Source organism: Oreochromis niloticus, linkage group LG7, assembly GCF_001858045.2.
Source record: "Oreochromis niloticus isolate F11D_XX linkage group LG7, O_niloticus_UMD_NMBU, whole genome shotgun sequence".
Lineage (NCBI taxonomy): Eukaryota > Metazoa > Chordata > Actinopteri > Cichliformes > Cichlidae > Oreochromis > Oreochromis niloticus.
This window is the reverse complement of record NC_031972.2, coordinates 40,808,131-40,825,529: the sequence shown is the minus strand read 5'-3', so window position 1 is coordinate 40,825,529 and position 17,399 is coordinate 40,808,131. Positions and strand designations below refer to the sequence as shown.

At 37.3% G+C, this 17,399-nt stretch overlaps 1 protein-coding gene across 3 annotated transcripts; it reads right to left on the bottom strand.

Moving 5' to 3' along the window:
- Nucleotides 1-61: 61 nt before the first annotated feature.
- Nucleotides 62-10,981, bottom strand: cdhr5b (cadherin-related family member 5b). Of its 3 annotated transcripts, none has more exons than XM_005454278.3 (15): nt 10,830-10,981; nt 9,281-9,456; nt 9,126-9,179; nt 8,884-8,973; nt 8,647-8,736; nt 8,424-8,525; nt 8,140-8,310; nt 7,883-7,973; nt 7,701-7,798; nt 6,771-6,974; nt 6,002-6,112; nt 5,846-5,912; nt 4,080-4,262; nt 2,481-2,647; nt 62-903 (listed from the first exon to the last, which is right to left on the bottom strand). In XM_005454278.3, exons 1-15 carry the CDS (start codon nt 10,912-10,914, stop codon nt 361-363), a joined length of 2,232 nt encoding a protein of 743 aa, XP_005454335.1. In that variant the 5' UTR covers nt 10,915-10,981; the 3' UTR covers nt 62-360. The 3 variants fall into 3 exon arrangements, with proteins under 3 accessions (XP_005454335.1, XP_013129228.1, XP_013129229.1); XM_013273774.2 differs by having other exon boundaries at nt 8,884-8,976; nt 9,129-9,179; XM_013273775.2 differs by lacking the exon at nt 4,080-4,262.
- Between the last annotated feature and the right edge of the window lie 6,418 nt (nt 10,982-17,399).

Genomic DNA, 17,399 nt, shown 5'->3' with positions numbered 1-17,399 from the left:
TCTCATGATTTTCACTCCATAAATTCTACCACATTGATTTCATGAGTCACAAATGCCTCACTAATGTATGTAATAATGTTTTTAATGAATTTATGACACATTGATTTATTATGACACATTTACATTAAGAATAGATGCTACAATATGTTACATTTACATAAAATCTAAAGGTTCAAACTTTTTAGCTTTTGATTCATACTTGAAATTTCTTTTTCCATAAGGTGTACGCTGTGCTAGTTCTGTGTGACTGCTCCTTTATAATAGCCTGATAAGGCTGAATATTACGTGCTTGACTGATAAAAAAAATCATTCGATTTTATTATAGGTGCTTTCCGCCATGTTCTTGTCTTTTTGCTACGCTTACAGATCAATGTTCAGTCCTTCGTCACCATCTGAGTCGTCTCCCGGTTCCTCTATTTTCACGCCTAGGCCACTGTCCAAATCGGTATCAGCAAACAAGACCTTGGAGTTTCTTTGTGGTTTTCCATCCCCGTTATGCTCTTTGCTGCTTGAGGGCGGTTCATCATCTTCCTCCTCACTGTCCTCCCTGTTTTCTGGGAGAATGACCACCTCTTCCTTGGCACTGGGGTCAATGTCTGTCTTAAACCAGACAGACTTGTACCCCTCCTCCACACGCCTCTCCTTTGTCAGGATGGGTTTTACTTCTTTCTCGCTGTCAGTCTTATCTGAGCCTACATCACTGGTGTCATCAGGCAAAAGGTCATGCAGTGGTGCAGAAGACCTTTCAATGGCCTCTTTGGTTGGGCTAACCCATGCTGGTTTTAGTGTCTGTTCACTTTTTGTCTCTGAACCACTTGAGCCCGTGCTTCCTCCGTCATCATCACGCTGGAAGGCTTCATTGGTGTACTGGATGCCCTCTTTTTGGCCTGGGCCTTGACCCAGCTGTGGATAGAACATCAGAAAGGGGAGAACATTTATAAACAATAGGACTTGAAAGTGTTATTCACAACAAGCTGCTACAGCAGTCTATACAATGCATATATTTTCATGGAAAAGCTTCAGAAACCCCTCCCTCCAGACTTGTTTTTGAATCAAGGATTCACAATGGTAAAACTATGTCCTTACTACGACTTCCACTAGACATTTTCTACACTTAGCTTGCTGTTTTGAATCTCCTTTAATGCTGTTTCATAAAGTAAACCCTAATGATGAGAAAAAAATGACCTCAAATGCTTTAGTCAGGGAATATATTTATTCAGCTAACAGTCTTCATTTTATTCTATATGATATGTACTGACACAAAACTCTGTCTGTTCATATTATAAATGCTCTTGTCCAGTTGTAGATGTTGGACTTTTTATTGTAAAACTGATTGAACATTTGTCCTAAATCTTACTGTGAACTATGCAGTCAATAAGAATACATAAAAAAAGAGAAAAGGGCTAGCTTAAGAAATTTAGAGCCACAGACTGCTCAAGGAAGTTAACAACCAGAATCAAAGCAAACAACCCAAAAGCTACAGGTAAAACACTGCACACTGCTAAATCAATGTGGACTCCTTTCCAGAGTGCGGAAAAAATGGTCAAGGTTAATATTCTACTAATTAAATTACTCTTAGACTAGTTGGAGCTAAAACAGAAGTGAGCAAAGAGAAATAATCAAAAGGAGGAAGACACGTTTACAAAAGATTAGCCAAAAGTTCCTGATCGCCAGAGGCTTTTTTGCTGTGGGTTATTGTTGAACTAGCTTCAGAAAACTTTCCCTGAAGGATTATTGACACAGAATCTGATGAAAAGTTTCTTTCATGCACTGAAACAGACAGTCTGAGTTTGCATTTAGCATAACTTGGCCCTCCATTAGATATTTGTTTCCCCAGTTTATCGTAGTCTTCCCATTGCTTAAAATTACCCCAAAATATTTTTCATATTTATGTTAATTCATCTGGCTGTTGACAGATATTCTGTGGGACAAATATTGAATACAGAATAGAATAATTAATTGATCCTCTGCTGGATTTGAAAGTTTGTTCACTTACAAGAAATGAACTAATTGTTATGATAACATTAATGGAGACAGAATGTCAACCAAAAATCCAGAAAAAAACCCCACACTTGGTGTGGGGATTTGGTCTTCCAGTTACCAAGCAGCCAAGATACCTACAGGATTTTGAGTTTCTGTAAAGAGAAGTGGGTCAGAATCCCTCCTCAAGTGTGCGCAAACATTGTGACCAGCTACAAGAAACATCTTACCACTGTGCTTGAAAACAAGGGTTCTTAGTGTGAATTTATGCTGTAATTTAGCCTGAATCTCAAAGGTCACAATGTGTATAAACATTAAACAAGTGAAAATAGCACAAATAAAATATTTCATAAGGAATCTTTTATCTTGTCCTTAAATCTATTCAACTGAAACCAAGGAGGTCAAAAATGAAAATGTGTGACTAGTAAGGACCAACATGTTGGAAAGGGATGAGTCTGGATGAATGTGAAAGTTCACCCACACCTAAACCTTAAACTTACGGAGTTTCGAAATTTGTTGGCTTCATAGATCTTCTTCCAGTCTGCCTTCCCCTTCCGCATGCAATGGGCAAGCACACCAATGACCACCAAACAAATTAACAGGAGAGCACCCAAGGTTGCACCCAGTACTGCCATCTCCACTGTTCCATATTCACCAGATGGGTTGACTGCAGAAACAATAAAACACCCTCATTAAAGAGTCTAAACCCTTTTTGTACACTGAAGAGTTTTTCATCAAATGCTTTTTATTGGAGTGATAATTCTAACTGTAAATGTCTGATTAATCTTTGTTACTTGGAATGGAAATTTTAGGCAAAACGTAGAAGTTTAGCACACTAAAGCTGCGGTTAAGTAACTTTAGCACAAAAACTGATAGATTAAGACTGGTTTGGTAAGGGGTGACTGCACATAGCTTAAGAAAAATGAAATGACTGATACATGATGTGGATTATAGATATGCCACTTAGTAAAAATGCCATGCTAAAAGTCCGTCCTGAACAAGTGGCAAGCTCAAAAATCAAGACAAAGCCAAGAACTGCAGTTCCTCAAGTGGCCACTTGAGACTTGCTAGTCGAACCCCATAAACTCCCCTGTTAAAACGCCTGATGCAGAGTTTTCTCCTTTATAACAACTCAGGAGAAAGTGATTTTTTTTAAAAAAATATCTCATCCACCTGGATAGTGGATCTGGGTGCTTGGCCACTCTATAAGTTTCCCCTGCACCAGACTAGCTTCTCCTAGATGTAATCTTGTCTACTGTAAGTCATTAAATCAGTCGACACCATTGTGTTTGTGCTGTTGATGCATTTTGAAGGAATGTAAATGGATTATTTAACTAATAGTAACTAATAATATGGCTTTCTAATATATCCAAATTCTAACACCAAACAAGAACAAAGGGAAACAACGTGACTGTAGCTGGAGTTTCAAAATGCATGGACAGATCAACATCCATCTATTATGCTGTGTATGAACTGGACATATACACATTTTAAGCTTCCAGAACATATTGAACATTTATTTGAACTAGCTTTTACTGCACTTTTATGTCTTAATTTATTATCTATTTATTTAGGAATAACTGCTGTGATGAATGAGTAGTATATGGGCCAATACTTAATGCTTAATACCAACAATGAGACTTTTATGACATTTTTATAGCTTTGGAACAATGTGAAAAAAGACTTTATAGGAAATTAGAAGTATATTCCTGTCTAAAATAAGGCTGGATGACAATAAAAATTATTATTATTTTGGGAACTTTTCATCTGAACTTGATGATTTTTTAATCTAAACAAATATTCAAGCTTTTTTGTGGGATTTAAAAAAAAAAACATTTTTAGTCTCAAAGATTATCCAATTTTTTTTTGTTTCCTGTGAATTTCATTTGTTTTCTCTCCCATGTACTACCCCTTTCCCCTAGGTCATTTCTAAAAATAATAACAAAAATAACAAAACAAAAATATGTGTGTGTGTTAAAATATGTGGTGGTAAATCCTTTGTTTGCCTGGCAATGGTTGTTTTTAGATTTACTGCTAGTTTGTGTGTGTTTTTTTCCAAAGGACCACATTTGATCTGATGAAGAGTAATGGGTAAGCACCTGGTGGTGCCTTGCTGGGAGTGGGCTTAGTGGCTGAAGAACTGTCTTCAGTGGATGTAGCAGAGTTAGTGGTGCTCTCACTGGGGCTGGTCGTTGAGACGCTGGTACTGGTTGTGGATTCACCTATGGTTGTCGAGGTCATAAAATCTGTAGTAGTCAGAGGTAAACTGGTGGTGGTGAGACCTGGGAGGAGAGCACACTTTGAAGCTTAGTGGTTTTACCTGTGTCCTCATTTTCTGCTTGAGGTGTCTATACACGGCCATTTTAGCATTCTTGAAAGGTCTTTGCAAGCCACATGGACATGAATCTTGATGCATGTAGATAATCCTTGTTCAGTCTGGGCCAGGATATAGCTGTTATTCTTCTGCTATCTGTCTTAATGCCACACTCCGCTGGATTGGCCATGACAACTCAAGGACACATCATATAGGCAGGCTTTGTGGCCTCAAATCAACAAGACTTTCTTCTTTGTTGGCGTTCCAAACATTTTACTGTGCACATATTACTTCCATCTATTCCATTTGGGTTGGTTTGTCAAGTGCAATTGTCGTTAAGATCAGTGCCATTTCAAGAAAGATTCCTATTTGGTGGGTGAGTAGACATATGTCATAATTGCAGTCGCACTGCAAGATGGTCATCCTAAACTTCTGACACCATCAAAAGTTCATCCAGGACTGTCTTTGGTTGTAAACCAACTTTGAGCATCAGTCATGGTGTGATAGCCCATGGTGTGGGTCACTGTTTTAGAGTCCCAATTCTTTCACATTGTCCTTCTTTCATCTGGGACATTCAAAATTACACTCTAAATATTGGTATTATAAATTATTCAGATTGGGTGCAACGTAAATTTTGATCATAATTTCTTTGCAAGACCTTGAATCATGTTTAAGGCAAAGTTTTTAAGTTAGTGACACAAAAAGAGAAAATCAGATTGACAAGGGGTAAAAAAAAATAAATAAAAGAAACTTGCATTTTAAGTTTAAAGGGGTACAAATCAACAAAGAACACAAAGGAGAACACAGCAGCAGTGGAAGGAACAATTAACATTTCAGTAAAGACCAAGAAAAAACACATAGTAGGGACAGAAGGGTAACAATGTACAGGAGAACTCAATCCAATAAATAAAAGTGGGAAAAAAAACAAAACCACGAAGACAAAGAAACCCTCCTTAAAAACCAACTTTCAAAATAAAACAAGAAATAAACTGAAAGAGGGATAAACTCACAGAGACATTAAAATGATGATAGGGAAACCCAGGAATCATAGAAAGGGAGATAAAGGAGATTAATTATTACATTTACATCTTGGTTTCACAAATTCATAAAACGATTTTTTGGATCATTGAAAATCAGTTATATAGACATAGAAGATCTTTCAGTTGAGAACACTTAAAACAACAAGATCTTGATTTATAAATTATGTTTGAATGTACTTGATGAACAAGCAGTATGCTGGGGGGGGGGGTAGATCAGGAGTTAGAGTACTTCGTTTACCAAATGCAAGGTCAGACTCTTCTAGTCCACATGGTGAAGTATCCTCAGGCAAGGTACCCTAGTACATCCTCTGGTGAGGGAGTGTGTGTGGATGTGAATAGATAATACTGTATAAAAGTACTGTATAAATATGTGTGTGTGATTGGAAGAATGGGACTTGTTGTAGAGCTTTCAGCTTTGACTGAGTAGAAAGGTGCTATACAAGTACCAGCCCATTTGTTACATTGACAGAACAAGTGGAGTCAGCAGCATATTGTGGAAGGTTTCGTTTACCTAATTTCACCTCCACTGACAGCTGAGCTGTGGCTGTTTCATCATTGGTTGAATCTACTGCCAGTACCTGAAAGTTCAAAGAAGAAGTTGAATGCTTGATAAGAAACTTGCTCATTTCATCAGTCATTTTAACTTTAACTAGACTTGTACACTCACTTCCAGGGACAGGGTTTCCTCTGGGAGTTCCTTAGTGATGAATAAGAAGCCGTTAATGATGGAGAATTCGCTCCTCCCGCTAATGGAATAAGTGATGTGGGGATTCAGACCCTGTTTCAACATATGTAGGAAAAAAAAGTTGGTGCTGAGCAGGAAGTAGATCGAAAACTCCCAAAAGACTTTGTCAGTAATCAAACACACTCTGATACAATGGATAAGTCGTTTGCCACTAAACTGCATAATGTCATGAAATAATGTATAAGTCTCTCCATCAGTGAAAATAACTACATCATGTCTGGAAACAGTTGACAGAATGGCTGGACATGCATCACTGCTGGCTGTTACCAAAATGACCTTTCACTTAACAAACTTGTACATAACAAAAGTCAAACAGTCTTGCTTTTAAACAAATTATCAATACAAGTGTTTGTAAACTACATTTAAATGCCATTTCAGGAAATTTACAAAAGATGCTAAGGAAACATTATGAAATGGATCATCGAGACATAGAACTGTTAGCTCTAATTTCCCACTTCCATTTCCATAAAAAACTACAGGGAAAAAAGAAACATAAGTCAAACCTAGAAGAAGAATAAAAGTTTGGAAACACAGCCTATGAGCAGGTATCATCCATCCATCCATCCATCCATCCATCCATCCATCCATCCATCCATCCATCCATCCATCCATCTTTTCACCTCAACAAAGCATAAACACTTGTTTCACCAAGTCACATTGGTGTTTAGGGGTTTGAGTAACTGCATTTTACCGCTGTGGCAGCATAATCGTCATCTGTGGCGATAATCTGCAGTGGCGTGTCCTTGTTTGTCAGATCCATCGCCATGGTGCCTACTGAAGAGATGACTCCTTCATACCGATCTTTCTGAAATTTTGGGGGGTGTAAGCTTTTGACTTGGACACTGATTGTGATGGTAGTGGTGGCAAACTGATGAGTGTTCACTTTCTGACTGGCCTGTGAAAGAAAAACACAGCTGAAAACATCAGGATTATATAATACTGAAATAAATTCCCTGAGATTAACCTGACAAAGAAATTCATACATTTAAATTATTGATGTAATAATTTAATAAGATTTTCTGCCAATTTTGTGTCATGTTTAGGGACCAACAGATTGCCTGTCTGCTCTTTATAGGCAAGAAGATTCTGGCTTCAGTTTGGGAATGAGAATCGGCCTCAGGTGGAGGACATAGAGCAGAATGTGGCAGCATTGGAAGTAATGCAGATGTCGGAGTGAATGATTTACCAGACTGTAAGAACAATGTGCATGTACAATGACAGTAAAGGGCTGTTCTATTCTATTCCAAAATTAATTTTAGTTCAATATCAAAGGATATATTAAATATATGTTGAACTAGGAATTAAGTAACTATTTGTAACTTTGTTTTGTAAAATATATTATAAATGTAAATAAAGTAAACCTAACTAAAAGTTTTTTCCTGTTCATTAAATTTAAAAGTCTGAATTGGCCAGAATCGGAGTGATCTTGTGAACATCAACAATAGGCCTCTGTGGGATAGTTTAAGCTGGGGTTTCTTTTCTTTTTTTTTTTTTTACTGTTTTGGATACATCCTACATCCATTTACTTACATCTATAAAAAAAAATCCAGTTTGATTACAGTTTTTAGCACAGATGACACCATCATCATTCGATAACAGCAAGAGAATATGTTGTGTTTACCAGCACTGTCAAAGTGATCGTCCCCAACACATCAGCTGGCTTCTGCATGGTAATGTTCCCCGTGTCTGAGTTGATCGCGAACAGACTAGCTTCATTTCCTGCAAACACAGACAAACTAGGCTTCTTCTTTCCGCTAATAATCAACAACTTTACAATTGTTTGTTGTAATTCAAGTTATATACCACTTAGGAACGAATATGTTATCGCCTCATTTATTCCAGAGTCTCCATCAATGGCGTACAGAGGTCCTGGTTTCAGTGGTAACACTCCAGGCTGCGAAAGCAAAATCACAGTTATGGCCTCAAAGTATTTATCAGGTCATCCAACAGCATTTAAAACCTTCTGATTCATTAACAGTATTAAATGATAAAATACTCCTCTATATAATACTTTATATATGTATATAATACATATAATTATTATAGTGGGAGTAACTCACCTCCTGTTCATTAAGGACAACAATTCCAGTATAGCCGCTACTCTGGCAAATCACATTCCCGCCCACGTCATGTTTGGTGCACGGGTCGAACCATGGCGGTCTGTTGTCCCCATCTAAGATAATGACTGCAATAGTTGTGGTGGCAGTATATCTTTCTGGCGCTTGTGTGTCCTAAAAAATGTCAGAAGAAGAAACATCCAAATGCCAGAAAGAAAAACTATAGGTATCCTCCAGAGTTAGGAGGAAACTGTTATTGTGTATAATCAGAAATGTTGACTACTCACCAGAACTTGCAATACCAGCTGCACATTTTTGACTTTTTCATAATCAAGACGTGCATTAACAAGAATAACTGCGCTAGTCTGTGACTGCAGTTTGAAGTCATTCTGCAGATGTGAAAAAGGAAATAAAAATGTTTAGATCATTGTGCATCTTTGACCTTACTCTGGTCAAAGATGGTGGAACTAATATCTGCTGTCTCATGTGAGACAAAAAAAAAAGTCTTACAGATTCAGGTGTGAGTGTATAGTAGAGCGTGGGGGGGTTGTCCAAGTCTTTGGCAGCGAACTGACCCACAGTGGTCCCTATAGCTGCCATCTATATTAAAAAAACAGTACCACTAAATAAGGTACATTTAAACAGATGATACAAGGGCTATCTACTTGTGCCACAACACAAAAATTAATAAATAGATTAAAGAATTACAAAGACAAATAATAACTTCTCTATTATTTCAACCCTTACCTCACTGACTTGAACATCGTATTGATTTTTATCAAAGACGGGAGGGTTATCATTCAAATTGCCAATGAGTACAATGATGACGATGTTTGTCTGGAAACAGATTTAATTTGACATTAGTGTATTAGATAACACATGACCATTAAGTACATGCAAAGTCTGAGTCTGTGAAAAACACACAGCTGAGTGAAAAACTGAAGATGTTTATTGTTAAACCTGCTCAGCATGTTTAAAGGCAGTTTTACCGTCAGTCCTGTGGTTGTTCTACACGTGATGCGGACCGGAAAACTGTTTTGAGTCTGCAAACAAAACAAATTTTATGCTCAAGAGATTTTACTGTAGAAATGACACAAAGACGAGTTTTAATCTTATTGGTATTATTAGTCATGACTGACAGTACCTCATAGTCAAACACCTTTGCAGCTATCAGGTTGTTTCCATTAAGTGAAAATGGGTTTGAGTCTGGAGCTGGAGCAGTAAATTCAAGGGTCACATCTGGCTGGACAGTTATTTCCACAACAACGTCATTTATTCTGTTGTTTTCTGGAAACTGCACACTTGAAGGAGCAGTACACGCTGTTGGGGGAGAAGAAAAAAGACATATCTTCTAATTAAAGAGACAGACAATTGTCTGTTAGAATATGTCTGTTGTTCCCCTCGTTCAGAGCCCACTCTGCTCCAAGAAACATTCATTTCTGGGAGCACAGTGGAAACCGCTCTGAGCGAAAGTGGTTTTATCACCTTGCCTTCATCTTTGTCTCAAAAGACAGTTTACAAAGAAGTAGAATTTGGAAAACCTGTGTAGTTTACTGAAATGTTGAGGAGTACAAGGAATAAACAGTCACAATAAAACTAGCACAGTTTTTTAGATGTTGACAAAGTCAAGTTAGTTTAATAAATGCACAAAGATTACAAGCTATTAAAAAAATAAATAAAAATAAAAACTGTAACTACACATGGACAAGTAGAAGTTACTATTAAACATATTACAGGATTAGTGGAATAATGCATTAAACATCTGCAATTGTAATATTCCTTTGCACATTTATTAATGATGTTTGTTTGATGAACTTGACAATGACTTAAATGAACTATGAACAGAACGAACTAAAAAAAATGCACCAAACAGTGTGACAGCGTGTCTGTTGGCTTCTAGACCTTTGACCCCCTCCCCTTTCTTTTCTTTCATTCGTTTCTTAGCTCACAGGCTTTCACTAGCTGTCCAATTCACTCTGATCATAATAATAATAATAAATAACACAAAAAAGACTAACAAGAGGAGCTTACAGAGAGTCTACAGTGCTCCTCTAGGCAAAGCAAATGTGTTTGACACGACACTGCCTTCAGACCATGATTCTGCTAAAACTGCCTTACACGGCAGGTTATTGGACTCAAGCCTTTGGGTGGTGTGACTAGCACATAAGCATGATTACTCTGTACAGATTACATAATTGTTGTTTTTGACAATCTGATTATTCTGTGCATGAAAATCACTGGATTGATCTAAGCAGGAAGAAACCCAAGTTCCAATATTGTCTGAAACCCAACGGGGCAACCACTGACTGTTACTGCTATTTTTAGAATTTACTAATATCATTTATTTGACTCAGTAGGATATTCTCCATCACCACAAAAGCTGATTAGTGTGAGAACTAAGTACTGGTGTTGAACCCTTACCTTTGCAGAGATAAACAGGTTTAGGATCAACATTTAAGGTAAAATATGAGACACTTGCTTATATATGAAACATCTTAAAACACTGTTAATTGTATTTATTTTGAGACAGTTGCTTTGTGTGTTTTTTAACCCACTTTTTACAATACTTTTTTAAATGGCAGAAGTTATAAGTCATGTGTATGTGCCATAGATACGCAGCCCATTATTTTTTATAGGAACAGAGATCAACAGTCAGGTAAACAACAGGTGAAACAACAGAGATGGATACTCACAGGTCTGAGCCAATGTTTGAAACGGAATCAGAAGGATGAAGCAGAGGAGTATCGTCGCAGTGAAGTGTGGATAAATATTCTCCATGTCGTTGTCCGACTGTGTCTTCGTCAGTCCCGACTGATCTGCCTCTCGTCTGTGCCGATCTGCTTGCGTTTATGGCTGCACTGGACTTTTACCCATCATAAAACCCATTACATGTATTCCTGTTTGCTGTGAAGTCATATAAGGTCTTTTTCTGTGACTAATTGTCTTTTATTTGACAAGAATGACATGACGATACATGTTAATATTGTTTGCACATCTGCAGAAGTGATGATAGTATTTGATATCATTAAATTAAGTATTCCCTCATCTGCTTTTTCCTTAACTTTAGGACACTCGATGTGTCCTATCACAAGGTCATGTGTCTTGATTTGCATTTATGGTTGACAACAGTGGGATAAACATAACACATACAACACTCCTAGTACAGAGGCCAGTACAGTGATATTGAGACTTTTCAGTTGTTAAAAACTTTATACTGAATTTGACTAATATTATATGAATAGAAGCCTTTTTTCCCTATTAATCCATACACAACCCATAATTAGAAATGTTTGTACTTTATAGGAGCCACCCTTTGTGAACAAATGACTTTTATGTGTTAGATGCCTAATAGACTGTAAGTACAAGAAAGAATGAAGCAGAACAAAAAACAGTTCCTTGAATGTTCACTTGATACTGGCTGAAAAAATTAGTCAGCCCTCATAGACTCGCATGATAAAATGTCCAACTTTACAGCAGCAATAACCACATTTATACCCTGGTCTTTATGGCTGACTATCCCCTTTATGACAACTGGACAGTGTTGATGTTTTTTAATAACCCAACAGTTTTAATTGCATTTAAGCTTGAAGTTAGGGTGGCCTGAAGGGTGGTGTTTGAGAGGAGGATGTCATTTAGCCTACTATTTCATATAAGGGCTTTGCCTTGCTTCATTTCAGTCACACAGCTGGACCTCTTGCCTGTGTTTGCTACATGCAATTTGGAATACTTAATATAGTAATCTAAAATAAATAAATAATAATAATAAATAATAATAATAAAAAGGAGAAGAAGGAGAAAAAATAATAAACTCCAATAATAAACTTAAATTAAAAACAAAAAATTAAAAACAAAAAATATTTTCAACTGACTGGGTTTTTTGTGTGTCAATATGATCATTAATATATTATTTTAAATGCTATTAAAAAGGGAGTGCCTTGGAGTAATTTGCTTTTTGGCTCATCCAGATAACAGACAGGTCAGTTTCTGCGTTGATGACGCATCTATCTATCAGTTCATCCATCTGTCCATGTCTCTACAGTTCACAGGAATTGCTACTCCTCCTAGAGCAGAGGTCAGCAACCACATCCGGCTCTTTAGTGGGTAAAGAGCCGGATATGTGGGTAAAGAGCCACATGCAGCCCACGACCCACTGGTTAGGGTTAACCTGACCCTATTAATACATATACTACATGTGCGTATGTAATATCCTCTCCCAGTTACACCCATCATCCACCCGTTGGTCCCCCATTACATCGTTCCTGACACCTGTGTGTGTCTGTTGTTTGGTTGAAGGAGCTATATAATATATAAGAAATGAATATATAATTGTGCTTTATGTTCTTCATATTGCTTCTCAAAAAAGACTCCTGCCATTGGAACTGGCCCTGTTACATTTCTGATGCATTATTTATCAATGTGTTTCAAGCATTTTTTCATATCCATACCTTTTTTAATACGAGTATTATTTACGCTTTAAAGATGAGAGCTGTTCTTACTGAAGAAAATTGAAGTTGGAGGTTGAAAACAAGCTGCATTTTTAAATTAGAAGTGAAATTCAAATTCAAGTTGCTTGAGTTGAGCTATGTGTAAATACAACATGCACACCATGACTTGGATGGTTGGAGGATTTTTTTTTTTCTGTGGCTTTGTGTTCAGGAACTGATCCTCCTGAGAACTGAGGTAGAAAAATATCTTTCAATTAAAATATCTTTCTTTAGATTTGTTGTGATTTGTGTGTCCACCACAGAGGCCATAAATGAACAGGCTGGGTCTCAGCACGATATCGCACACAATGTCTTCAAAAACCCTCACATGAGCCTTTAAGTTTTCGTTTAGCGCCACCTTCAGGACAAGTTATTGCGGCACAATGCATTCTTGTATGTACAAATATCAAATCCTCCATATAATTATGAAACACACTAGTCACTGAAAAGTACTTCATAAAACATATTTAATAACAAAGTGATGTGTTCCCACACTTAATAAGATAACAGCTGCATTTACACACATTTATTCAGATCATCAGTATCGTTGTTTTTCCAACTAACATCAGATTGGATCTCTTCATCTCACTGAGAGTCTTCTACAGGTCGGTGGGCCAGTTGTTGTAGACAGATGGACACATGTACTGTTTCAGCAGCAGATTCACTTTCTCTGTGTCTGCTCCCACCGCACTGTGAACAAACACGACATAAAAAAACATGCTGACACGTGTGGATAAAAACACAAAGAGCCATTAATGAAGAAAATATAAACTCTCTAATGATGTCTGCTGAACTCAAACCTTCAGTTATATTATTTTGTAGTAGCAGCAAATCTTAACTGTCTCCAGTTTTATATACTAGTATGTATCTAATTTTACATCCCAATGTTTTATGAAGAACAACGCTTCCACTTCCTTCAAACCATGTCATACACTTTACTCTGCTACACCATAGTGCTTTTAATATGAAAATCCTACAGGAAGTGTGAAATTTCACCCAAAACTTTCAACTTGCCACAACCAGGTAGATTGAACTGGATGTAATAAGTGAAAAACAAAAACCCAAATGCTTTATTTCACAGTTTTTTGCGAATTCTACTCAGCTGTTTTCTTCCATCGCTGATTAACTGCAGTCAATGAAACTCAGCACTTCCTGCATGTATTTCACAATAAAAGCCAGTCAGGGAAAGACCGCGTGGGTAGAAGATCAGATCGTTAATTAAACTGGAAGTGAGGCGACATTAGAACCTAAATGAAAACAGTGTTACAGAAGAACGACAGCAGAGCACTGAGTGCAACACAAACCTGTTGTTGGAATTTGTGCTGTGGAGAATTATTCAGTGGCCATATTACTTCAAACTGTTCCTGTCTCTGCCTTTATTTGTTCATCTCTTCTATGCTTACTACTTTTATTTGAGACCTATCTTTAAAAAGTCAATTGGAGATTACACTCTTGTCTGATTCAATGCATAAACAGCGAAAAGTCAGCTTAGAGGGACTGCTGTGTATGGAGTCACAAGTATTTCCATCATTAGTGTTAGAATATGTTTCACTGTTCTTATAATGTGCCTGTCACATGTCGCACCTCTTCTTTATGCCTTGCATGCGGCGCAGAAAAGCGCAGATCGAGGTGTGTTTGGCTTTAGAGCGCAGAAACTCTGAGTATCTGTTTGAGAACTCGATGTCTCCCAGCTGCCTCCTGCGGTCTAGACCTGAAGACATCAGCTGCCTGAAACACAATCACATTAACATTCATCTCAGTTTTACGTTTACCTGTATATGACTTTGAATGTGCACAATTTTATCTACAATAAAAAGGAAATGCATCACTTATTACTAAAAATACTGTTGATGCTTTTTGTACAGTGGAAAAAAACTATTATAGAGCTGACGCTGATGCCCCTCTTCCACTTAAAGTAGCCCAATGTTAATGGGAGACTGTTGTGAGAGTTATGTCAGTGAGCTAAACAATGACCTGAAACTCATCACAAAAATGGCTCCAAAAAGTAGAGAACCAGCAGCAACAGTTAGGTCTTACTGCAAAATCTCACTCTGTGTATATGAGATCCAATCCCACATTTAAGTGAAGAATCACTTTTAATGTAAACTTACCTGAGTCTGGCCTCAAGCAGAGCATCTGCAGAAGTTGCTGACAGAGACCATGGTGCATTCAGGGGTCTGATTTGAGTCAGGAATTCTTCCACTTCATCCTGGTCCCTGAGGTTACATGAAAGGAAGATGAACATTTCAAGAACATTTCTGAACTCTGTTGAGGAATCATAAATCTTTGTATAATAATTATAATTATTAGCTTATAATTTCAGATTTTTGAATTTTAGCAAAATCTGAAAGATTTGTTTGGGATGGAACGTTACCTGACAGGAAGTGATGTGATGAGGTGGAGGAAGGAAAACAGCAGGAAAACCTGAGTGACGCTGATGGATGGCATCATGAAGATGGTAAAGATGATAATCTCCTTAGAAGGCAAGCAAATGATTCAGACTTTCTTCAGTAAACTTTTCTTAGGTTTGTTTAACAAAGTTCTCCTTGTGACCTGCGTCTCATCCAACACCTCAAACTATAATATCACCGAACCAAAATAATCCTGATTCAGAGCAAATTACCTGTTTATTTCTTTCTTCATACCATCGTCTCTTTCTTTCTTTCTTTCTGAAATCTAACTTCTTTTAAAATATTCTTTCAGGGCATGTCTCAGACAGCAACAATGTTTAAAACATGCCTGTTGATTACTGCTTTTATTTACATCACGCAGTGGAAATAAGATGGTGGATAAAACAGGAATATAAATACAAGTCTTATTAAAAAGTGGGTACTTACAAAATTGAAAATGTGGGAAAGACTGACAATCCTCTCCAGTAACACCATCAATTAACCAACATATATTTGCATGCAAGCATGTCCTATGCACTATTCTTCAAAATGTTCAAATTCTGACAAAACAAAACTGCTTAAAAATGCTGCTTTATCAAAAACAGTGATGCTCCTTTGAGCTCTGTAGTGAGTGAGCAGCTAAACAGGCATCGCTGTTTCAAACAAAACAGGAAAGCTACGAAATCATTTGTACCTAAGATGGTCCACATGATCACAACAAGGCAAGACAATGAAATTACAAAGGAAACAAATCAAATGCAGTGACTGTTACTTCTCTAAAGAAAATCCAGCTTAAACCACATTAGATCTATATTTAGGTCTGGCTCAGCAATAATAGATCTCTTTCTTTGCACTTCTTAGAAGAAAGCGTAAATGAACACACTCAGTACAGTCAATGCATTTTGAGACTCACCTGCACTGATCCTGCTGAAATCAACCCCGCAGACTGATGTCGAGCTCCGCACCACATCCTTTTGTACCTCCTCAGGTATCGACCTCTGCCAGACTTCACTCTGATTTTACAGTTCTGATTATTTATTGTGTCAACAGATTAAGTTTGGAGTCAGATTTTCCAGCTGCCGGGTTGGCTTGTTGACATCCTGAAATGTTAATGATATGGGATCGACCATCCTTAATGAGCTTTAATCACCTGTGAGAGCTGCATCCTGTTTGCTCACATGAAATTAGCAACACGTCATTGCTGAGTATTGATCGGCAAACACACACATTTCAATCTTTTTTATTATTGGGATTTGTGCTTCTGTTTGCTTCAGAGACAACTAGTAATTAAGACTTACTCCAATAACAATGTACAAACATTCTTGTTGTTGCCCATCTTGAAGAGCAGTGACATCATGTCCAGGCCTCTGATTGTTATGCTTCAGTAAATCTGAGCTTTTGGAGTTTATTTTTCATATTTAAATGCAATAAATTTGAATGGGAAGTAGGCCCCTCTCTTCTGGAACCACACCCCCTTTACATTTAGGCTTAAAACATTACTTTTTGATAAAGCTTTTATTAAGGAGTGAATCGTGTTCTGCATACTAATGTACTCCTATCATCATTATGCTATGAGCCTTAGCTACTGGAAATCATTTACTAGTGTCAATCTTAGGTCACCAGCTGGAACTGGCCCACCAAACAATCCAACCCAACCCTCGTAACTGTGAAAATTACAGATTTATTTTAAAATAACTTGCAATTCCCTTTTTCCTTATCTGTCCATTGGGTGTTACACTAGATAGCAGAAACATCTAGAAAAGCTAGAGAGTCAAGTTTGTGGAAACCTCTTAAAAATCAATAAGAAGAAAAGTGGACACTGTGGATTTTTTCCATGAAAATGGATAATATCCTATTTGTTCACAGAGGTAAATGGGAGGCCTCTGTGCTTGGTGTGTTCACAGAACATTTCAGTGCTCAAGGAATATAATATTAAGTGACAATATGAGACAAATCACGGCGAAATGCTTTTTGCCATGATTTGTCTTATGGTTTTCTTATTTATGGGGCAAAATGTATACAGGTACTCTACACTCCATTGTTAAAGTCCTGTGATGCTTAGCTACTGTTCACATGAGTTAATAGCATGCTGTCTTCATATTGGTCTGTACATTTGGTCTGGATCTGACATTACAGACAAGATACAGACACATCTCAAAACTTCCTTTCATCACTGAAATAACAGAAAAGGCTGTTTGGACACAAGTAAAGAAGGCACTGGAGAAGCATAATATTCTTGACAACTTTCAGTCGGCTTTTAGAAAGTTACACTGTACAGAAACAGCTGTCCTTAAAGTTTCACCATTTCAATCATATGGTAGGGATATCTGGATCTGTCCTAAATGGTTCACCTCATTTCTAGCAGATAGAATACTTTTGGTTTCAGTGA

What these genes read in the sequence shown, in the direction of transcription:
- cdhr5b (XM_005454278.3), bottom strand. Translation starts at nt 10,914, where the DNA reads ATGGAGAATATTTATCCACACTTCACTGCGACGATACTCCTCTGCTTC. An exon ending in AACATATTCGTTCCTAAGTG is followed by an intron (nt 7,799 to 7,882) that starts GTATATAACTTG and finishes CTGTGTTTGCAG; the next exon opens with GAAATGAAGCTAGTCTGTTC. An exon ending in AGGAAACCCTGTCCCTGGAA is followed by an intron (nt 5,913 to 6,001) that starts GTGAGTGTACAA and finishes TTGAACTTTCAG; the next exon opens with GTACTGGCAGTAGATTCAAC.